General features: G+C 38.2%; 1 protein-coding gene across 1 annotated transcript; it reads left to right on the top strand.

Moving 5' to 3' along the window:
- Positions 1-5,253: 5,253 nt before the first annotated feature.
- On the top strand, positions 5,254-24,210 carry LOC139713227 (sialin-like). The gene is made up of 10 exons (XM_071624972.1): positions 5,254-5,269; positions 13,888-14,105; positions 14,832-15,065; positions 15,989-16,076; positions 17,081-17,167; positions 18,410-18,540; positions 19,652-19,804; positions 21,912-22,044; positions 22,499-22,740; positions 23,983-24,210. The coding sequence occupies exons 1-10, from the start codon at positions 5,254-5,256 to the stop codon at positions 24,208-24,210; spliced, it is 1,530 nt and encodes a 509-aa protein (XP_071481073.1).
- The last annotated feature ends 618 nt before the right edge of the window (positions 24,211-24,828 follow it).

The following is a 24,828-nucleotide window of genomic DNA, read 5'->3' as shown; positions in this document are numbered from 1 at the left end:
TAAACTATGTAAAATGATGAAAAAACATTCAGAATTTCCAGATTCAACATTTCGTATGAAATATTGAAGACGAACGCAACCTTACTTAGATCACATGTAGATAGGAAGTTGATGAGAGTGAATGTTGATCTCAGCGTCTTTCATGTCATTGAATGACTTGTGCTGTTCAATTACTTTCCCTTTTTGTTTTGGAAATGAAATAAACAAGGAAACGCGTATCTTTCGCAATGTATGTATATATATATATATATATATATATATATATATATATATATATTGTATCAAACTAAGCGTACTCTTTGGGTTGAAGGGACTGCAGTGATTAAGAGCATGCAGGATCCTTATACGCGGTTACAGTTCGTTATCCCGAAGGTTCATTAACCCCGAAAATGAGGCAGTATGACAAAGTTCGTTCTTTCACACGTTCGTTTATCCGAAGATTGGAATGAGGTTAGTTATTCCTAAAGGTTCGGTAATCCGAAGGTTTTTTTATTCCGAATGTTCGTTAATCCGGCAACGAAAGAAAAGTTTGTATTTCGTTTGTTCATACGCATCTTCTTGTCATTTTCGGATTAACGAACCTGGTTCCATATTTGGATGAACACGAACCTTCAAAATAATATATACTTATAATTATACTTCATAATTATACTTCATGCTACTCTTGTTATCAATTTCTAGACAAATGTAAAACAATAATCATGAAATGTACAATTTGTTTATTGTTACGGTTTCTGTGAACAAAATAATGGAAACAAATTGAAGTTGGAATGGCGAACTTTTTTTTTTCATTTTCGGATTAACGAACTTTCGGAATACATACATATTATATACTATACTATACATATTATATACTATACATATTATTACGACCTCGTGGATGAGATGATGAGGACCAACCACACAAGCGTCTTTGTTTTTTCTGACGCTCGACAATATCAAAGCCACATGATCATCAATTTACTTAGGAGGAATCCACAAACCCTGACTTCATTCCTCAAGTGTGCGATCTCTTAGTCTAAAAACTTTTCACCTTATGGGTTAAACATGATTACACGAATTTGCATATTATATACATATTCATTTTAATTTCGTAAGCCATATACACACCAATGATAAATTGGCGTGGTAATGGCAACATCTCCTTACATAGGCGCCGGAAGTGGGGGGGGGGGGGGCAAAACGCATTTTTGCCCCCCCCCCCCGAAAAAAAAGCCCCCCCCCCCGAAAAAAAATAGATAGATAAGAATAAATGAAATGATATATATATATATATATATATATATATATATATATATATAATACAAATAGGGAAATTTATTACCTAAGACTAGTAATTCTAACTCTCATAAATGTTTAGACATTCATTTTTCGTTGCGCGTAAGCAGATTATCTCAACCGCACCCCCCCCCTTCTTAATTTCCAAAGCGAAAAAATATAGCTACAAACGGCAGTTTTGGGACTGTAAAATGTCAAAACTTTCAAGCTCGTTCGCTCCGCTCGCTCGCGTTCAATCGCTATGCCATTCTCCTGATGTTGCTGCCAGTAATTGCCAGCAGTTGCGCCCGGTGCGTCCCCCCCCCCTTAATTTCCAAAGCGAAAAAAAAGTATAGCTGCAAACGGCAGTTTTTATACTGTAGAATGTCAAAATTTTCAAGCTCGCTCGCATTTAATTGTTATGCCATTGTAAAAGAGAATGTTACTGCCATTAATTTGCCAGCAGTTGCGCCTGGGCCGTCCCCCCCTTAATTTCCAAAGCGAAAAAAAAAAAATAGCTACAAACGGTAGTTTGGGGACTGTAAAATATCACAATTTTCAAGCTCGCTCGCTTTGCTCGCTCGCATTTAATCGTTCTCCTAACGTTGCTGCCAGTAATTGCCAGCAGTTGGGCCCGGTGCGCCTCCCCCTTAATTTCCAAAGCGAAAAACATGGCTATATATACAAATGGCAGTTTTTGGACTGTAGAATGTCAAAATTTTCAAGCTCGCTCGCTTCGCTCGCTCGCATTGAATTATTATGCCATTATCATAATGTTGCTGCCAGTAATTGCCAGCAGTTGCGCCCGGTGCGCCCCCTTAATTTCCAAAGCGAAAGATATATCTACAAACGGCAGTTTTGAGACTGTAAAATGTCAAAATTATCAAGCTCGCTCGCTCGCATTTTATTGTTATGCAATTCTCCTGATGTTGCTGACAGTGCTTGTCGTTTCACACCGTCATTCCATAATCCATGTAAGGAAAACTTATAATGTTGCTCAATGACTGCGTTGTTGAATGTATCACATGCCGTAATATACTGTAGTCACATTAAGTTTGCAGACTGACAGCGCACGCACACACGCACATGCATACACACCCTCAAAATTGCTCTTCCACAAGATGTCCCCCCCATGTCTCGACCCACGGTACGCCATTGTACACGTGTGTGTGTGTGTGTGTGTGTGTGTGTGTGTGTGTGTGTGTGTATGTGTGTGTGTGTGTGTGTGTGTGTGTGTGTGTGTGTATTGTGTAACATATAAGAGTCTATCTTGAGCCCCCTTCAATATTTGCCCCCCCCCCATCCAAAACTGCTTCTGGCGCGCCTGTCTCCTTATATCCAAAGTTTGTTGGAACTCTATTTCTCGTGAACATGAGTGGTATTGTGAGACTCATTCGTTGATGAGATAGTACTTCTTTGATGCAGATAGTTGTAAAGAGTTTAATGCGGTTTCACTCCTTTAAACAAGAGGTCGTTGTATCCACTGACAACCGTATGGCCCTGTCAGAACGAGTGCATGATAGTCAACGGTCATACTCGCATAGTTGACATTTTGCTGATCAGGTCAGCAGACTCAACATGATGGGGATGGGATTTAAAGGGGAAATCCAGTCCAAATATAAGTTAGTCTCATAAGAAAGAGTAATATATTTCGAGATCAACGGTATAATTTTGATCGAAATCGGGAAAAAAAAGGAAGTTCTGACATTTTGAAGTTTCACGCTTTTTTTGGGGGGGGGGGAGGGGGGAGGGGACAGTTCTTGAACAGTCAATGTGAACATGTAAATGGCAAAGTGAGCATGTCATCCTCTCACAACTTACCATGAATATATAATTTGTACATAAAACTTTGAAATTTCCAATTTTTCATTCCAACGCAATATTGCCCGAAGCTCAAATCCTCGTATATCTAACTGATCTCTATTCTGAACTTATTCAAACAGGAATAACATCATGTTTCAGACTTCAATGACAGAAACATTGAATTTTCGTCATTTTTTGTACACGATCAATGGAAAATTGTGAGGGTATGACATGGTTAGATCAATCATTTGCACATTCATATCCACTGTGCAAGAACTGTTTTGCAGAAATTGGCAAGTCAATTTTTTTTTTCCGTTGAACTCGTAAGATTTTACTCTTTGTTTTATCAGACTAACTTATTTTGGGACTGGATTTCCCCTTTAAATCCCATCCCCGTCATGGTGAGTCCGCTGACCCGATCAGCAAAATGTCAGCTATGTGAGTATGACCGTTGACTATCATGCGCTCGTTCTGACAGGGCCATACGGTTGTCAGTGGATACAACGACCTCTCGCTTGAAGGAGTGAAACCGCATGAATGTATAGCCAGCGGTAAAGGCTCTATACGGTGCATAAAACAAGGTAATCCAACTTTACCAGGTATTTCATAATATTGTATATGCAGAGCGCAAGGTTGGTTGAGAGGAGAGGGGAACTCTTCCTCTTTCCATTGATACCTAATTATGTCGACATATGCCATGCATGAGTGAACACATGAGCTTTAAAAGACAACAATGACAAACTGTACTTTTTCCAAGTTTGAGTGTGAAGGAAAAATGAATGTCTCACTGAATGGATGATATCTGTCAATTAAAGTGGTCAAACTAGCCGGCCAGCCTGCACGACTGCAGGTTTGTGTTTAGGGTTTCTTTAACTTTTTATAGTCCATAATCTTCGACGTGGCTACGTTGTCGATAACTTGGTCACTCCTACAAAGGCTAACCCATTTTCTATTTTCTTATTTAAGACATGGTATGTCGCTGGGAGATCTGTGTTGAATATGAACAGAGAAAATGGACTAAAATATGTGGGTTGGCCTTTGTGGGAGTGACCAAGTTATTGAACAGGTTATGGAAGGTAATGATTAAGCGGAAAAAACCCTTAAAATAAACCCTAAACACAAACCTGCATTCGTACTGGCTGGGTTATATTTGGCCACTTTCACTGACAGATCTCATCCATTCAGAGAGACAATTCATTGTTCCTTCATGTGTCACTCAAACTTGGAAAAGTGCACCTTTTCATCAGTTGGTTTGTCAACATAATTAGGTACCAATGGAAAGAAGAAGAGTTATTGAGGTGTGAATTTTCTTCAGTTTGTCTCCCTCTACCAAATGAAATTATAAGATCGTAACTGCTGATCTGTAATTTATCAAACATGTAGGAAAAAAGGAACCGCGGGACTCGAACCTGTCATCTACTGCTTTCCGGGCAGCGACACTCATCCCTGGTTGCCGGCAGTGACACGATGAACTTGGAACAAATACCCAAGCTCCGAAATTCCGATATTGTTATGTTAAGTAGTTCAAGTATTTGTTCCAAGTTCATCGTTCCTCGAGTCCCGTGGTTCCTTTTTTTCCAACGTGTTTGTTAAATTACAGATCAGTAGTTGCGATCTTACAAATTTTATTTGTTAGAGGGAGACAAAACCGAAGGAAATTCAAACCTAAACCTTCACCCCTCTAAATACTGATCATTCTCCCCCCCCCCAAAAAAAAAAAAAAAAAAATTATTCTTTCCTCACAATTAACATTGTGCTCTCCATAGTTGACAATTATGAAATACACGTAGCACTATAGGCTCAAGCTTTTTAAAAAATCATGACTCTTATGAATCTAGCGAAAAGTAAAGTGTGGAAGCTCATTATGAATGATTTGGAATCAGAATTTGTTTAAACGACATTGAAGCATGGAGAGATCACGTGCGTGGAAACGTATACATACACGTGACAGCGAAGATCACAATGAGAAGTTGAGCCAGAAAATAAAGGCTGGGCTTGATCATGCGTGCAAATCATCAATTATTGTAATATGACTGCATTGGTGTGCTGCCTCTCATTGAGCTCAGTTTGATCGCAGGATATTCATACCTCTCCATGTATCAGTCAGGTGCCGAAGCTCCATCGCTCAACCTCTCGTCATATTACCTCGCTTTTTGTTTTTGAAGTTCACGAACCAAGTTCACAACGATCATCATGACCCGTTGCAAAGGTGAGTTGCACTAGGATTATACATGTCGCCATCATTGTAAGAATATTCTCGGGAACATTGGAAGGAAAGTGCATCACCACTAAAATATTTCGGCTTGAAGTAATTGAATTAAAGAAAGAAACTATCACTCAATAGAGTGATATAGATAGACATAAATAGACATAGAAGTTCCATTAAAATCTGAGACAAAATAATCAGTTGCACTATTATAAAGCTTCCCGTATTTTCATGGATAACCCAAACGAAAGTTGATATTATTAAAATATCGTATCCATGTTTTGTTGAAACTTATGTGATTCAAAGTTCCTTGAAATATTATGTACTCATGTCACAATGTGAGAGTAGAAAATTTGGCCATTTGCATCAGGTTTTTACTAATGACATCAAAGGGGTTGATGTTGCCAATTTATTAGCATCACCTCCTTATTGGCCAACCAATGGAGATGTAACACAATGAAAATAGAAAATACATGTAAATGATATATATATATATATATATATATATATATATTTTTTTTTTTGATTCTACAACCACGAAGGAACTTGTTCAGCCTCGTGTTATATGTCAGATTACTGTAATAGTTTATTGTTCAGTACCTCGGCCTCACAACTACATAAACTCCAAACAATCCATAACGCAGCTGCAAGATTGATTACCCGCACGAAGAAGAATTCTCACATAACCCCCATTTTGAAGCAGCTATACATTGGTTCCCCATCCAAAGACGTATAGTTGTAAAGATATTGTTAGTGCATTCAATGGCACCAGAATGATATCAGTGAGTCCTTGGTCTGGTATACTCCCACTCTGACTCTCAGATCTGCTCACAAAAAATCTCCTCCAATGCCTTGTCATTGCAACTAAGTTTTATGTTGAACAATTTTTTTTTTTTTTTTTTTTTTGCTTATGCTGTTCCTTCACTGTGGAACAATATTCCGCTTTATATAAAGGAAGCTTCCACAGTGTTAACGGTGAAAACAATTATTCAGACATTTCTAATTTAAAAGTATTTTGAATAAGTTTTAGTCTTGCAAACTGCAACATCTATGGTGAATACAGTACATTTTCTTTTTCCATTTTCAGCGCTTTCCCTTAAAGCGCATAGAGACAATACGGTAGTTTATGCGCTATAAAAACCCACGTGTTATCATTACTTTTATTGTCATTATTATTATTATTATCATCATAATCTTCATCATCATCATTTTTTCTTTTTTTTGTTCCTTCCTCTTATTTCATTTTATGTCAGTTGACATTGGTTTCTTTGATTTTGTTTCATATATTTGTTTGTAGTTTCATGAAGTCATTATTCGTTTTCTTATGTATTTCTGAGGGTCCCATATTGTACAAGCTTGGCTTTTTAGTGTTACCCTCCATTTCCATTCCCATCCTTGTACTATGCATATGCATATACCTTATAAATGCAATTACGTTGTTACTCAGGAAATCAAAGATATTTTGTTAATGTACGTTTTGAAATTATTACAAATATGTTCTGTTAATGCATTGTATATAATTATAATCATTAAAAAAAAGAAATTAAAGTTGAATTGAATTGAATCATCATCATCATCATCATTATCACTGTTGTTGGCGTTTTGTTGCAAACAATCATCTTCAAAAGAAATGCATGATACATTATAATACATGTACACATATACGATTCGACAAGCTGTCAAGTTTAGGCCCTGTCACATCTTTCCGGACAAGCGTTACTTTTTTTCGGGTAAATCGGACTTGCGTGCGCATCTCTGGGCAACTACGGGCGAGATACGTGCTAGGTACAGTCAGGTGCGGGCCAGCTGCGGGGAGCTCCCGATAGCAAATCTCTTTTTTTTTCCCCCGCAAGTCAACCCGCAAGACATGGTGCGACAAGGCCTTGAGCATGCTCAAAATTTGCTCCGGAAGAGTCGCCGGGGTTTAGAAGTACACGCAAAACAGCAGTAGGGGGCCCTTAAGGTGCGATCACACATCGCCGGTTTAGATGGCGGTTCATGGCGGTTCTCAAACCGCCGTGAACCGTGTCCCAATGATGGCGGAAAGCACTTTGACTACGTTCTCAACACGTTTAGAACACGGCGCAAACGCGGATTGACGCGGTAGTAACACGGATCGCCCCGGAAGGTGAAGGAGTCCATACCAAGCCCATGTAGTTGGATGCAATCAGAGCCCTTTCACTTGTCCTCAATGGGTTTCAACAAGGAGCGTTTTGCTTTGTTAGGTAAACACAATTTTAAAGAAATTATGAAATGTTGTAGCCCCCTGTGTTTTACAGATTGATATAAGTGATGCAACAAGTAATTATCTTCAAGTTTCAACGTGCTTTTTCTCTTTCTCTTTTAATTTTCAAAATATTTGTATTAACTGTCATTAAAAAGACATACATATCAAAGCAGAATCCAACATAGTTTCCAAAGTTTCCTGTTCATTTGCAGGTTTATTTATCAAGTGATGTACAAGTACTTGCTTGTTTCAACATCTCTCTTTTTTAATTAAATTTTCACATAATTATTTCGCGTATTGAATTTAAGATCTTGTTGCTTGTTTATCCATGTTTTCACAAAATTGCTCCTTCTTACCTTTCAGAGCTCCTTGTGAAATATGAGCCTCTGAGAGTTCCTAAATCGTAAGGGGAATCTGTATGTGATACCCTCGATCCATTACAACAAACTACTATGGCAAACGTGGTTTATGCCGCCCCAGAACTGTAGAACAGCACCCCAAGTGATAAAACATGCAAGTTCCATCAATAAGTCTAAAATGTTTTTAAAACCTATATGTTAAAATAGTTACATAGTGATTGTAGATGATTTATGCAGCATGTTGATGTTTCTGAAATTACCTTTTCCTGTTTATCTTTTTGTTCCCCCTTTAAAGCGCATAGAGACCTTGCCAAAGGTATTATGCGCTATATAAGAACGGCATTGATGATAATATAATGATAACATCTTAAACAACAGTCAATAAAAAGACATAAATGTGTACATTATACATTATCAAAGAAGCATAATTTTATACAGTATGTGTGCATAGTTTCCTCTTTACTTACAGGTTCACGTAACATAATAATGGTGTTTTTTTTTTTCAAGTTTCAACATTGCTTTTCCCTCTACTCTCTTAAGTTTCGACATATCTGTATCAACAAGTCTTGCAAAAAGGCATACATAATCACGAAAGCAGAACCCAACATATTTACATAAGTTTTCTGTGTATAACTTAGGCCTATCAGGTTCACGTTGCTGGCCATCTTAAAAGCTGTTAAGCTTTAATAAAATTATGAACTTACCTTTCAATGTAAATGATAGTATTCAACATACCTAACAACTTTTTTAACATTACACTTTATTTGTTACTGTTTATGTGTTAAAGAAATAAGGAAACTATAGCATTCAATATATTTACCCGATCTTGCATTATGAGTTCATCTTTGCTTTTTTTTTCTCAATTTTTTATTGCTCCGCCACGAAGTGTCGCCGGAGCCATCATTCTCTTTTAAGTTCATTGTTTCTTTTCGCTTAAAAATTATGGCGGTGTTAACACGGTATTATCACGGACCTTGCGGTGCAAACACGGAGGATACCGTTCTGTACACGATGAACGGCGATGTGAACACGGTCCATTTTAAACCGCCAAGACCGCCACGAAAAATTAAACATGTTTAATTTTTCTGGCGGTTCCCCGCGGTTTCCCGCGGTTCTCGGGGTTCATTGCGGATGAGTGACGGATGACCAGGGTTTGTATACGGTGTAAACACGGTCTTTGGCGGAGCACGGCGATTTGCTGAACCGCCATGAACCGCCATCTAAACCGGCGATGTGTGATTGCACCTTTAGCGGAAGTACCTAGCAGGCAACTCCCACGCAGGTACTTCGCAGTCCCCGTATGTCGCTCGTAACTGAAAACGGATTGGTTTCGAAGCTCTCACGCAGGTAACACGGAAACACGCAGGTATAGCACGCGTCATACCAGATAAGACGCAATTGCGAAAATCGCCAACATGCTTGTCCTCAAACAGAAAATTCTGATATACTACGTCTAGAAAATTCGCAACAAGCCCGGATAGGTGTGACAGGGCCTTTAAGCTGATAAACATGCCGTATCTGCCTGCATTATCTGGGATGTTTGGACCTCAGAAAGTCATGAACTTCAGTTCAAAGTTTCATGGTGCTTCATGTGCTTCTTTTGGAGAAATTTTAAGCGTGGCTGGGAACGTGATTGTGCATTACGTGCTGTAGAGCTCAGCCACCATGATAGTCGTTCACCGGAGAGCAAACATGAATGACGATTCCAATCAATCAAATTTTCATGACACACTACCACGGTTCAGTGATGTTTTATATACAGTCACACTTGTTGCAAAACGTGACGAACTCTACACTTGACTACACTTTAAAAACTACATGTGCTATTCATTTTTAGGTCTTTCTAAAAAAATGAAGTACTGTACACTCAGCGTGAGTCGTAAATCGACAAAATTCCTCCACAAAATAATGGTAAGCATTAGAATTAAAGTAAAGTTAGCATCAGCATAACCTGTAGCCTGAACACTAATTGATAAGTAGGCCTATTACAAATACGTTAACAACTTGGTTAAATCGGCGTGACAAAGTCGATAAGATCATGAAAAGTTTATCTTTGGTGGATCGTTCGTCTTACTAGTATCATCAAATTTCCTTCTTTTTTTTCCTTTTTTGGTGCCCCGACAAAGTAAAAGGAAAAATACAAGAGAAACAAAAGAAGAAAAAAATATGGATAATAATTTTATCAAACATTGCGATAATATAACTATGATAATCATGTAAAACTGGGCAAAATGTGCTTCAAATACCAAATATCGTGGCTAAATGTAAGAAAGGAAAACACTGGCAGGCATGATAAAGGGCTTCAAATTCCACGTCATAATAACTTTAGCATATTCACCTCTGAATGGAGACATAAAAGCGTGATTCTCCACGTCACTATACAGTCATGAAATGATTGTGTATACTTAACATTAGGGTTCATTACTTATCTTTTTTTTTTCCATTTTTCGATATTTTGTGTAATGTTATATCGTCTATATCACTTCAGTCAATGTTCATTACAACATTATTCGTTACCCCAAGGTTCCACAATTATGTTCTCTTTTCAATTTTACTTTGTTTTGATTATATGTAACCTTATCCTCTGTTACCAATGAAAGTGAAATGTTTATGTTCTTTTTGAAAAATGAAATAAAGTTTGAATTGAATTGAATTGAATTGAATCTTATTGGATACATACTTAAAAAAAGAAATGGTGTGTATAGGTCCTTGTGGTGACCCGATCGGGCCACCAAGACATATCATTTCTAAACGATTCTCAAAAGGTGGCCCTTATCTATGATTTTGGGGCCCCGGGCCAATCCGGACACCAAACTATCAATTTTTTAAGCCCCCTCCCATAAATAACAATATTGAAAATAAATAACATTATAGAGCATCAAATTAACGCAACAGAACATGAAAATCATGTGAAAACTGGCAGGAATGAGGAAGTGTAAGAAAAATCTACCAGGTAGGCATATTCTGAGTGAGAAGTAAGAAAGCATAAACGCTGGAATTTATGATTAATTGAAATATTACAATAAGTATAAACCATGATAACTGTGTGAAAATAGGTAGATAATTATGTCAAAGGGCTTCAAATACCTTCGACTAAGTTAACTTAGTGTAACATGCAATACTGAAGTGAGGCTTAACTATGATTGTTTCCAAACCACATATTTGTGAAATTATTATATTCAAAGTAGTGGTACAACTACTCCTATTTTTAGATAGATAGAATTTGGTCGTGAGAAAATGATCTGGCTAAAATTTGGCTGGAAAATAGACTGAGTTCGGCCGTGAACTCGGTCACGACCGAATGAACTAGCGACGAGCTTGCAACCCTGGTCGCAGCATAGTATAGCTGAAATTCATGCAATTATCAAGCACTGAGCGGCAAATCACATTACAAAAATTCCGGTGTTAAATATGAACCAACGAGCTGGTGTTAAATTTCCGGTGCTCATTCATGGTGTTAAATTAACACCTCCGGGTGCCGGTTCAATATATTTAAAATGGTTTCTTAGTTACGGTTCTTGTTGATTTTGAACTTTAACAAGACGATCAAAAATTTTCCAATAAAGCACTTGATTTAAAAAAAAGTGTCAACACATTTACACCACAGTAACACCAGTTGATGTTGTTTCTGCTGTAGCTGAACGGGTGTCATACCCTTGACATTAACGCCAGCAATATTCAAATCAACATCATACGGTGTCATTGTTGAATCAACACGAGCACAGGTTAACAAAACATCACACTGTAAAAACATCGGTGTTAGCTTTAACACCATGGGTGTTAAATCTAACACTGATCAAGTGTTAGTAGAGGACCACACCCACAGGTGTAGAAAATGTATTGTGATGGTGTTGAAAAGTGTTCACCTGGCACTTCGTGGTGTTAATTTTGACACTGTATCTGGTGATATTTTTGACGCTGTGCTGGTGTTAATTCAATGATGACACCGTATGGACGTGTTGATTTGATATTGCTGGTGCTAATGTCAATGGTATAACACCCGTCCAGCTTCAATAGGAGACCACACCAACTGGTGTTACTGTGGTGTAAATGTGTTTACACATTTTTTTTTTCAAAAATCAAGTACTTTATCGGAAAATTCTTGGTCGTCTTGTTGAAGTTCAAAATCAACATGGAGTGCAGTTACGAAGAAGCTCTTCAAAAAACAATTTTGTATTTTGAAATGACACCCGGAGGTGTTAATCTAACACCATAAATGAGCACCGAAAATTTAACACCAGCTCGGGGTTTCATATTTAACACCGGGACTTTTGTAGAGCACCAGCTGCAGTGTATATTAACACCACGAAGTGCCAGGTGAACACCTTTCAATACTATCACAACATACTTTTCACACCTGTGGGTGTGGTCCTCTGTCGACCCTTGATTTAACATCCATGGTGTTTAATCTACCACCGATATTTTGCAGTGCATTCTTCACTTTCAAGGGCGAGAAAGCACATAAAAAACAATATAAACACTGTACACATAACATTTTGTGGCCTAACCTCCAAATTATATGATTTTCAAAGCTAATGGTGGCCCCAGATCTAAAGGGATTAGCGTAGGAAACTTCGACATTCTCTAACTTTGCTTTATCATTTCAGGTTCAATTTTGATGAAACCTTGACTCTAGTGTCCCTATGCCGTCTTTTATCCATTAGAGCCAACTCAAACGTACTTTTACGTATCTATAGGTTGGGTTCGCAGTTATGATGTCGTCGACACGGATGAATACTGTCAGAGTGCATGTATCTCGGTCATACGTACTCTTGAATCCATCAGCCGCATACATATATAAAACGAGTATGATAGCATTTGTGACGTAAATGTCCCCCCCCCCCCAAAAAAAAAAGTGTTACGATAGAGTAGGCTTATTGTTTGGCTCTAAAAAACGCGATCATTCACCCTTTATTTTTTTTTTCTAGCATTAACATGAAATAGGTCGACTTTTCAGGCACCCACGCAGGCTCTACAGGAAGATGGAAGTGGCAAAGATGCCTTTTACAGTCATCTGGCCATGACAATTGTGCTTGACTCGTTTGTTCCAGGAGGATACACACGCTCTTATCGAATTTGGAGATCAGAGCCGAGGCCTACATACAGGATGATCATTAGGCCTGTACAGCAATATCTCCAAAAAAAAGTCATATATGCAAGAGCATTGTAATGACGCATGGCGTTATCGTTATGGAACACAATGTCTAACCCATTAAATATGAACCCGTGCAGAATCCCAGCACACCCACACCCACATACAAACATGTATATAATGTAACATTAACATTATTAATGTTTACGTTATATTATATGTATACATATCATTACGCATGTATGATATATTATTTATATAGATACATATACATATATAATATAAACATATATAATTATATAAATATATACTAACATGTTGAGAATTCACGTGTTGGCTCCAATATAACGAGGAATCAAGAAATAAACTAGTAACGCATTTTTTTTTGCCAATAAAGAATAAGTTTAACTTTTTCTTTATAGGCAAAAAAATGCATTACTAGTTTATTTCTTGATTCTTCGTTTTATGTATATATGTATATATATATATATATATATATATATATATGTATATATATGTATGTATGTATATATATATGTATATATTTATACATATATATATGTATATATAGGCCTATATATAAATTTGATTATATAAATACATATATATATAATATATATGTATATATATATATATAAACATATATATATATATATATATATATGCGCTATACATTTAGATATAGATTGAATATTTTTCAAGTGAAGGTCTAATGATGAGAGATTGTGAGAATGTGAGATTTATTGCATGGAATCATTAATGACGAAAAGGCACACAGGTAGTAAAACTGTTTTGCAGAAATGATCAAAACTTCAAAATTTCATGATTTCCTTGTTTTTAATTCGATTTCAGTCAAATTGTTACTGTTGAACTCGTAAGATTTTACTTTTTTTTATCAGACCAACTTACTTTTGGACTGGATTTTCCCTACTCCTTTTCGCAGGTCTCATCTCTACGCGAATGCTCTTTGCCGTCATGTCTTTCATTGGAATCTCGTGTCTGTACATTATGCGCATCAATATGAGCGTTGTCATGACGATCATAGCACGGACCAATCACAGCGAGCTTTCAGGGAATGACGTCATAAACTCCTCCCATGGGGTGTGTCCTGACCCTTCGTCACAGGAGGGTTTTAATAAAACTGAAATGTCACATTCCCAGGTAAATGAAATTCTGCAACATTCTCTTTCTTCTTTCGTTCTAGTCCAGATGGACAAATCATAAATAAACCATGGAATGAAATTTACGAACAGCAAAATTTCAAAAGAAAAGCTCCAAGAAACATGAATAATGTTACCGTCTTAACTGATGGGCAGGTCGGATGCTCAGGACATACTTTTTCTTTTAATACAGATACGCACACTTGCACGACATTCAAAGGTGCACATGCAAAACACGTGTACTAATACTTGTATGTACTTGTATTTGCTGTAATCTTTTTTTAATTTCTGTAATCTGTAAAAACAAAAGATATAGATTATTGTGTCAAATCATATACGTAACCGATGTTTTGATCATAACTTCAGTCCCTCCACATTCGTTATTTATTTAAAAATCAAAACTTCACTATCGAAGAAAATCAGGAAATCAGGAAATCTCCAATTGTAACAGTCTTCAAATTACGACTCAAAACAGATTTTTTTTTCATTTCAATGTCTATTATCACTTTAAAACATGAAGAATATATACAAGAATATACGTCTAGAGAGTTTGCGCTTTATGAATTTATAATATTGATTATCATTACTATCGAAGGGAGTGATTATTGTTAGCTCGTTTTGGAATACAATTTTAATATTGATGAAATAAAACCAAAGATCCCAAAGATTAAACAGGGCAAGCCTGTATGAAATGATAAATCTTTCAAACATCGTGCACCCAACCCAGCAAGCCAAGTTTCAATGGAGTAGCCACCTACAAGAACTCCTCCTCGGTGCCTACTTCATCGGCCAGACCATCGGCACGATACCTTCCGGCTGGCTCTCCGATCGCTTCGGGGGAAAGTGGTTGATGGGAGTCGGTGCGGGTGTGTCAGCTCTCATGAACCTCGCCGCTCCGCTGGCAGTGGAAGTCAGCGTGCCCTTATTCTTCCTCACGAGGTTCATCTCCGGAATAGCTGAGGTAAGGAGAACTTCTTCCACAACCACAGGGGGTTGGGGACGAGGGGGGTGGGGGAGGAGGCCTGGGGCTCGGCCCCCACTCTTTTGCACCCGTACATAGGAATACATAGGGTGTCACCACTTTGGGCCCCCTACTTTTTTACCCCGGAAGTGCAGTAGAAAAAATATCATTCCTTTGAGCCTCGTTTTGCGCTGAAGACCTGTGTGTGTTTTTGTTTGTTTGTTTTTGTTTTTTTTTTGCTTGTTAGCTCACGAAACCCGGAATTCCTCCCCCCCCCCCAACACACACACACACTTTGGAAAACCTGGCACCGGCGGTGTTAGTTAGTTAGTTAGTTAGATAGTTAGTTAGTTAGTTTGTTTGTTTTTCATTTCATTTAAGATAAAATCTATAGTAATTATGTGTGACAATACGCTAAAATTTAAATCTAAGCAAGCGTGACAGCAACCAAAGTTCCCTTCCTCATTGATAAACAAACTTAAACGAAACCATAGCCCAAACATAAATATGGATTGAGTTAAAGCAGCAGTCATTATAGTGGAACACATCGGTGGAACTTTACATCTATCTTTTGGTGGCCCGATCGGACAAGGAAGATTTAAAATGGAGTTTCACGTTTGCTTTTATTTCGGGCCACTTCGTTCCATAATTTCAAAATAAAAGATTTTAATGGCCTGAACGGGATACCAGGTAAAAACGTACTATGTCGAACCCTGCATTTTTACATTTATCTAACAGTGATATGACTTGCGAATTCGAGATATTGATAATAAGGGCTATTGGCATGCACCCAGTTGAAGAAGATCACTCACTCGTAACACGTAACTTCCATATATCTCGTAACTCGTAACTTCCATAAACCTCGTAATATGGATATATATATATAGATACATACATATATATTTTTTCTTTTGAATATACAGACGACGTCTTTTCCGGCAGCTAACACGCTGGTCACCAAGTGGGCACCTGAAAACGAAAGAACCAAGATCATGCTCTTCATCACGTCAGGTATCACAGCATTGTTTCTAAATCAAATGATCAGTTTCTACACTTACTGCATCTTTTACATTTCCGCTCTCCCTTACGCTCTATCACCACCCTCCCCCCCTAATTTCGTCTTTTGAAGTCAGATTACTTAGTCTGATAATAAATCATAATATCGCATGGTCTTATGTATCCAGTGTAGTCGCTTTAACGTCCTCTGAAACTGTGTATCATCTAGAAAAAACAATTAACTTATCACATAATAAGGAACTAAAAGCAGTTTAAAAAAAGAAAACCAAAAAGTGGCGTCACGTGACCAATCTCATGAATATACCTGATGACGTATAATAGAAAGTCGAAATCAGGTTCAGCATCTGCTAGCTTTCGACAAGCTGCATGCAGCGCAAGTAGCTGAGGCGTGAGCATGACATGTGGTGTAAGAGCATGCACGTATAAATAATAAGTCATGTAGACGATCAAAAAGCATTGCGAGCCCAGCGATAGCGGCATAGGCCATATATCGCTGGACGAGAAATTGCCGCAACATCGTCGCGACATTGCCGCGGCTCATACTCTTTCACCAAGATGGTGACTCCAAGGCGACAAGGCTGTAGAGACGTCGCGGACAAAATAAGTCGTCTTGGAAATGCATACTAGATCAGCTGGAGACTGGAAAAGCGATGGATCGATTCAGTCGTCTCCGCATTTATACGTCACCACAAATAAATAATTTGTAAAAGTGCGCCCCAGGCGGTGAAACTATCATAGCCATGTCTCCAAGATCATTCAAGATAATCTATTCGATGCATTTTTCATCTATTTCTTCCGCGGCTCAATGAAAATTCCAAAAAAGAAAATTGCAAAAACCTTTCCAATTCATATAAAACAGTATAAAAGTCCAAAACCCAAGAAATAAGAGCAAAATATCAGGAATAACTAACCGTATAATCATTTTATGACCTTCGGAACTTTTCGGCCATTTCGGAATAACGAACATCTCCTCTTTTCCCTTTACCCACCATGAACAGGGTCGGCACTCGGGTGTGCATGCGGGCTAACCCTCTCTGGACTTGTGTGCTCGCAGCTCGGCTGGGAGGCGTCGTTCTACATTTTCGGTAAGGTGATGGTGTCGTCAGATGATTTCAAATCGTCGTTTATATATCGGATAATGTGAATGTATGAATATATGAATTTACAAATATATGAATATATGAATATATAAATTCACAAATAAATATATTTATATATTTGTGTATATAATCATATAAATATGAATATACGTCTGCCCGTAGCTATAAGCGGGGCTCGTCATTAGCAGTTTCGCTATATCCAGATTTTGTTTTAACCCAACAAATGAACAATAAAAAACATAGACCGGATAATATTGAGGCCTGAATTTTACTTCGTTGTAACCGGAATTTCCTATTCACCGTGTCAGCTATAACGGGAGTGCATTGTACCCACAGGCAAAAAAAGTTCAACACTCTCTACCAGCCATACTGGCAAGAACACAGTGTCCCAAAGTGTGAGAAACAGTGTGAACATAAAGTGAACACATTGCGAACTCAGTGCGAACACAGTGTGAAATGTCTTCACACTGTTAAATTCGAGCGCTTTAACAGTGTAGACCTACCCGTACATTGTGAATCATCAATTCCCAGTGTGGCACAGAACATTGCCATGTGAACACTGTGAAAACCAAACCACAGTGTGCAATCATTTCCACACTGTTCAATTCGAGCTTTTTCACATAGCCGACTATGTGACCACACAGTGAACACACTGTGGGACACCGCGTTCTTTCCAGTAGGGAGAACTGATTTTTTTTTTTTTTTCCCGCGGCTTAACATGCCTTTAAAAAGTACAACAACACGACGGGATAAAACTGTCATCGATCTCAAATACTCGCTCTTAGGAGATTTATGAATGGTGCTCTCTCTTTCTTTAAATGACACAGACATATCATGATGTGCTATGAGTTGGAGTTCACATATGGGGCAATGTACTTTGATTTGTTCTCGGCGTGGTATACTTCGGAAATTTCGTGGATATCTATATTTTTGTGCGGGGGTTGCGTTGTCTTCTATGTTTTCGTTTTTGCTTGCATCAGTGGTTTTCTTCACAGGCAATCTTTTGTTAGTAGAACGGTTAACTCTTTGCATGCCAGGGACTTTGGACAGTGTGCAAAAAGCAATGGTGTTTTCTGTGCCAATCAGCACTCGAAGTACACAAAGGGTTAATCATTCTCAAGTTCGATTTTGGTATGGATGTAAACAGACTCAGAGGAGCAAACCCGACACAATATGACAATGCAACGCTTTGCATTTATGTTTTTCCCTTGTTTGGATTCTGCATAGGATCCCTGAGTTTGGCTTGGGCTCTTCTTTGGTCTGTTGTCGTCTATGAGGAACCGAGTGATCATCCATGCATATCGAGGAAAGAGAGGGAGCTCATTGAAACGCAACGCATTCGTGCCTGTGACAAAAAGGTTTATATTTGCTCATTTGATTTTTACCAGCAAAAAGTGTTGTCTCAACATTTACATTTTCACACGTAAGTCTGCATACGTATGTGAAGAGGTAACCTACACATAATATGACATACACATACACTATTGAGAACACTTATTGATTATTATGCGAATAGAATCTGAATGTTCAAATTAATCATTCTTGCGTCGAGTTGCCTTCATTGCAACTTATTGATAAACTGCCCTTAATCGACGTAAACTTGTCAGTCAGTTGCAATAAGCTAAAGAAATCTACGCAAGAATCGTCAATTCGAATAAATACGCAGTAGGCCTATACCCGTTGCTATTATTATAGGGATCAGAACCATTACCGGCTAGCGTACTAGTATATAGGGCGGAAGCTGTGTAATAGTCAAGCACAGTGGATGACACCTGTCTAGCAATCAGGCCTTCTTTGGTTCGAGTCCAACGCGACTATTATGTATGCCCATGGATTTTGCTGTAGCTATACTGTAAAAACCAAGAATAGTCGGTGTTTATTTAGATGATGGTCATTTTTTCAGTTAGCTGCAATAAAGTCTGAATAATCTTTTTTGGTATAGAGTCCAGAGAATGACTGTGACAAATCGTTTGTCGATCCATAAAGTTACTTGTGTTCTACAACAGTGTCTGATGTTCCTGAAACTTTCGCGCGCGTCTTCCTTGTGGGAATTTGTTAAACAACCCTCACGTTGGACAATTAGGAATTTTAGTATTTTGAATTTGAAATTCATTCCAATATAATATCATGGGATTTCTTCGACTACAATGGCATGGCTTTATACGCTCATGTGGCTTGAAAACTTACGATTATTAACAAATTAACACTTGTGACTGAATTAGACAGTGATTTCATTTTGCCGGTCAGAAACATGCACTTACAAGCTGAAAACGGTTCAACAATTTACCCTATTAAAACTCTGTAAAGCAATGGGATGATATTTTTATATACATAAATACATTATGTATGTGTACATATATATATTGTATATATATACATATATTATATATCATGACAGAAATTCATTGTTTTTTGTTTTTCTTTGTTTCGTTTATTTCTGTTTTTTTTTTTCTTCCGTGACCCATCCAGACGTCATCGATACCTCTGTGTTCCATTTTCATCTCGCCGAGGGCGGCAGCATATAGCATCTGCATGTTGACCCTGGCGGGAATGGTATCGTTGACTCTCATGACCAACATTCCTCTCTTTCTGAAGCGCGTACTCAGACTCGACATATTCAACGTAAGTCCGACCTAGAAATAGATTATTGTTTCCCATTTGATAAAGCGCTCAGTTTCTCCTTGAAGCTTCTTGAAGTTCAAGTTCAAGTTCAAGTTCAAATTCAAGTTCAAGTTTATTTAACCAATATTCATTAAACATTTGACATTTTACAAAAGGATACAGCATTAAGAATAATGAATGGTTTGGGACCCCAAAAGAAGCAGAGCTTGTAAAAAAGGGGGTCCCGGATAAACATATAAAACAAAACATACTAAAGTTTTAAACATATTAACAAGAAGTATAATAGTAACATATTTACATAGGACAGATGCAACACAAGCACACACACACACACACACACACACACACACACATACATTCAATCACACAAACACGTGTCACAAAAAAAGCTCATGCACATACATGTAGTTCACATGAAATTGCAGAAAGATACTTTGTATTTTATACTTTTAAATTCAGCTTCCCTGATCAATTCTTGTTTTACAAAACAAGAAGTTGCCCCGGCCTTTGATATGTTTGCTTGTTGCACTCACTTGTAACTCATTGTTGCAATTCAAACAGAATGTTAGTACAAATCTCACCGAGATAAAGAGGTACAAAGACAGAAAGTACTTGCGTGGGGAAGAAATTATCATGTCTCAACTCTCAAGCTTGGGAATGTATTTTGAAGCATTTTTTCCACTACTTGTCCAGTATTTGTGATGTCCGTTATTCCGAAGGTTCGATAAACCCCAAATGGGATAATGTTTGTTATTCCGCAGGTTTGTTAATCTGAAAGTGAAATCAGGTTCGTTATTTCGGACGTTCGTTGATTAGAAAATAAAAGAATGTGCGTACTGACAGACCCTCGAAATTACGAACCTTTTTCATTTCTTTTTGTGAACTTGTTTGTAAACCCGGAGACCAGAATTGCCTGTGAATTGACTCTTCGGCAGAATCCTTTTCATTGTTTTGTACTGACTGCATTAACAACATTTCCTCTTTAGAAAGCACCATTCACAGGGATTAATTAGATAATCTTTACATTGCGGATACTTATTTGAGTAAATTTATGAATCAGTATGTGTGATTGTACAAAAATAATGACCTTGGTTTGCTCATGTGCGAAGTGGAACCTAGTTCCGATTCGGGACGCGTTTCTTTTTCTTTTTCAATTTGAACCCTCATAAGGCCGTGAGCGCGAAACCTTATAAAGGAGCATTTCAGACGATTTCCATAATTTCCCATCATGTAGTACATAAATCGACAGTTCCATATATAGATCTGTGGAATTAATTGTGATCCTTGAGTAGAGAAACAATGCTTTGAAAAACCTTAAAAAAATTACACTGAATTACTGATGACATAGGAGCCTCACATATTTCAGAAATGTAGCAATGTAATTCCCATTAAAATACTGCGAGCTTGGAAGCTCACCTTTGTATAATGTATGCATGCCCTCTTCTTTTGTTCTGCTTCCTTGAGCCCTAACTCATCATTCTTATAGTGAGGCTGTCACGACATCGTCTTTGTTCATTGTAATTTGATATAAATTTTGAAAAATATTCTTATTCTTCATCCTAATCACTATAAATCCTGAAACTCTGTACTCAGTATAACTAATTTATAATTGTTTAAATGTAAAAATCTGAAAATCATCCGTTGGTCTCCTTTAATCGCTAAAGCTCACGCAAAGCTCCCGTGATTAAACAAAATAAAACAAACAAACAAACAAACAAACTGCTGCCTCAAGTTAAGGCTCGCATTCCTACAACGCCATCAACGACGAAATATTGGTATGTTTTCTCATTGACTATACTGTGTTTCCAAGAAAGCCGGACGAAGACCGTCCGGGCAGTGGACTATAGTGGCACAGTTATCAGGCTTGTAGACATGCCGTACCATATTCTATTGTTGTTCTTAGAACTTTTAAAACTGATAAGTCTTTTCAAGCACAACGCTCAAGAAACATCGCAAGCATACCTCCTCTGAGAGAAAGTCCGTTTTTACTGTTGTAATCATCATCATCATCATCATCATCGTCATAATTTGTCATTGTTAGTATTGCTGTCCTTACATATAACCATCATTATAATACTGTCAAATATTGTGGCTGATAAATCTTTAGATCGGCCTGATGGGGGCGCTACCCTACTATCTGTTTTGGCTGCTCATGCTGCTTGCATCGTGCTTTTCGGATTTCGTGATACATAGAAACTACCTCACCAAAACTCAGACGAGAAAATTGATGATAAATACGGGTAAGATTGGAATTCAGTATATTGTACAGACAGTACACTCAATTTCATTTCTTTCTTTCTTTCCTTTTTCAAGATGATGTCAGTATTAAGCGGTTTATATTTCAGTTTGCCTCACCTCTTTTTTTTTTGTATTTAGATGCATGGAAGTGCTTGTGTGTTGTAACTGTATTGCCTATATGATGCGGTTTTTGGCACTCTCGAGAAGTAAGTAGTAATCTGCCATTTTGTGAAGTTATTCATTCATTTATACATTTTCGCGCAGTACTCTGTACTGCACATACTGCACAAAAACACATTGGTGAAAGTAATCTCTGTAGTGCTTTGTGGAGGAAAATTTTGTTGCAATAATGAGCTCAGCAGTGTTACAGTAGTGCAGCATCATAACATCAGCACTTGCGTTGCCAGGAAAAGTTCACTTTGTGCATTTATCTAACATCCTACTCGTTGTCTTTAGGCGCCGTAATCACAGCGGGCTCGCTGATCGCCATCTCGCACGCCGGATGCAACCACCGTTTCGTCGTGGCCCTGATGACGACCGGCATGGGCGGCGTCGGTATCGCTTACTCTGGGATTTTTGCCAACCCGTCTGACCTGGCTCCCGCCTTCGCCGGCACGGTGTGCGCTGTCGGCAACCTGCTCTCTGTCGCCTCCGGGTTCGCCGGTCCAGTCTTCGTCGGTTTCATGACAGAGGATCAGGTAAGAGTCACGGATGCCATTCATCGGATGTAAGAGGTTCGAATCCCAACCCAGCAGTAGTTTCCATTTGGCAGGGCATTTTATCATCATTGCCAAGACGTGCAATGGTGATTAAACGGCGTCGGTCCTGTGTATATAGTATATCCTATATGTACATGAAAGAACCCTCTTGTAAAGAGTAAAGAGATATCCGCTTAAATTGTCAAACACACAAAAACTCGGGTGGTGAAGCCTACGGGTCACAGTCGCCAAGTTGATTCTTCTTTTCTCTCCCTTTGCAAGCTTTGAAATCGCAAGAAACCGCCAATTTTTCAACTATTGTCGTTGTTTAAATAGTGATAATTTTTAACATTTTTAACATGAAATATCCCATATGTGCAACAGATTGAGTACATCCGTTTGAAGGAAGTTTCGGGTTAAACACCCTACATTTTTTTTAACCTTCTGGGACTATACGCTCGATTCAGGCTTTATATCTTGAGGTGGCGTTTGGTATCCGAGAAGGGTAAGCCAAATTAAAGATCAAGACTCGACTCCTCACCCCCTTTTTTATCGAAGCCCAAACTGTCGTCTTTCAAGCATAGAAAGTATTTGTTCTGCTAGTCTATAGAGCTTTAGAAAATACTTTTTGAGCGAATTATCAGATATGCGAGTTTCACTTACTGTATAATGCGCGTGATTCGTATCTTTACGTGATGTTCACACATCACGCAAAAGATCTGCATAATAAATATGCTTCTCCGGTATTTTGGGGGAGGTGCTAGTTTTAGTTGAACTACATTACTCCGCAACATTAGGCCTTATTTATGACAACAATAATTGAATTACTCGAGAAAAAAAAGATGATTAGTTGATGAAACAAAGTATTTTGCTTTCTATCACCTCGTACTTTGATAAGGCATTTCGTTTTAAGGCACTTTCCTTTTATTCTGGTTCAATAAAACAATGTATTATCATGTTTATAGAGAGACATAAAAACAAAAGTTTTATCATGATGCTCACCATCTGATTAGGACCTCCATGTAGCAGATAAAACATAATATTGCATTTAAATATTTCCATACCTGATAGGTCTACTTCTCCCGTAGACTGTTACTCGTATACAATGATTTGCGACATTGGCACACTACCATTCAGCAAGTTAACAATCAAAAGTGTATCTGAAGTATGAGTAAAAAAATCGTATGTTCGGTTTGTATAAAAGTCTTCACATACGACCTGTGCTTATCATTATTTTTGAAGTCGGACCCAAACGGCTGGCGGACAGTGTTCTACACGACAGCGGGTTTCTGCCTCGCGGGGGCGTGCTTCTTCCAGATTTTCGGCTCAGGCGAGGTGCAGTCATGGGCGATGACCAGGGACGAAGTCGAGGACGAAAAGAAGAAGAACAAGGTCGACGACGAGTTCAATGTTCAACCGGTCATTAAGGACCTTGTGGCTCAAAAAGTTGCGAAAGATGTGATCGTTTAATTTTCTGATAGTTTTGATCGTGTTACATCAAACAGCTGTTAGAGTAATGTTACAGTAACTGAGTACTAAAAGTTGATAGTACTGTATAGGCAGTTGCGATTTATTTCTTAACGAGAAAATTCCATCCTGACTATCATTCGGAGACAATGATGTAGAGTTGTAATATAAGAAACCTCGAATGCACATGCTACATTTGTAGAACATATGAAATTTATGTACCCGTTAACGTCTGTTATATATTGTGTGCCCATTCTTGATCATTATATGAGTGATATTTCTGCTGTTATATCAATGTGGCATTTTATTTTTACATTCCTTTAGACGCACATTAGAAGAGTGGTTACTGATTGCATGTCTTGCAGACGCTGCATCAATGTGGCATTTTCATCTTTACATTCCTAAGGCTACGGTCACAACTCAGAGCAGCGACCGACCGATTTGTAGCTTGTTCGGTCGCCGCTGAAATTTTAACTCCGCGTTTTATTCGGCGGCGACTGACCACTGCCCTAAAAATCAGTGGTGCCTGAAATTGGTCAAAAACTTGGCGACCGGTCGCCGAGCAGGCTGATTTTGGAGGTTGTGACCGTAGCCTAAAAAGCGGTTACTGAATGGGTATCT

Source organism: Diadema antillarum, unplaced genomic scaffold (genome assembly GCF_040938485.1).
Source record: "Diadema antillarum isolate AM-2024a unplaced genomic scaffold, OU_Dant_1.0 seq00001928_RagTag, whole genome shotgun sequence".
In the NCBI taxonomy this organism is placed as follows: Eukaryota; Metazoa; Echinodermata; class Echinoidea; order Diadematoida; family Diadematidae; genus Diadema; species Diadema antillarum.
This window is presented reverse-complemented; position numbering and strand designations above follow the sequence as displayed.

Coding starts and splice junctions, on each gene's coding strand:
- LOC139713227 (XM_071624972.1), top strand. Junction 17,168..18,409: donor GGCGTCGTTCTACATTTTCG/GTAAGGTGATGG, acceptor GATTCTGCATAG/GATCCCTGAGTTTGGCTTGG. Junction 22,741..23,982: donor GTTTCATGACAGAGGATCAG/GTAAGAGTCACG, acceptor TTATTTTTGAAG/TCGGACCCAAACGGCTGGCG.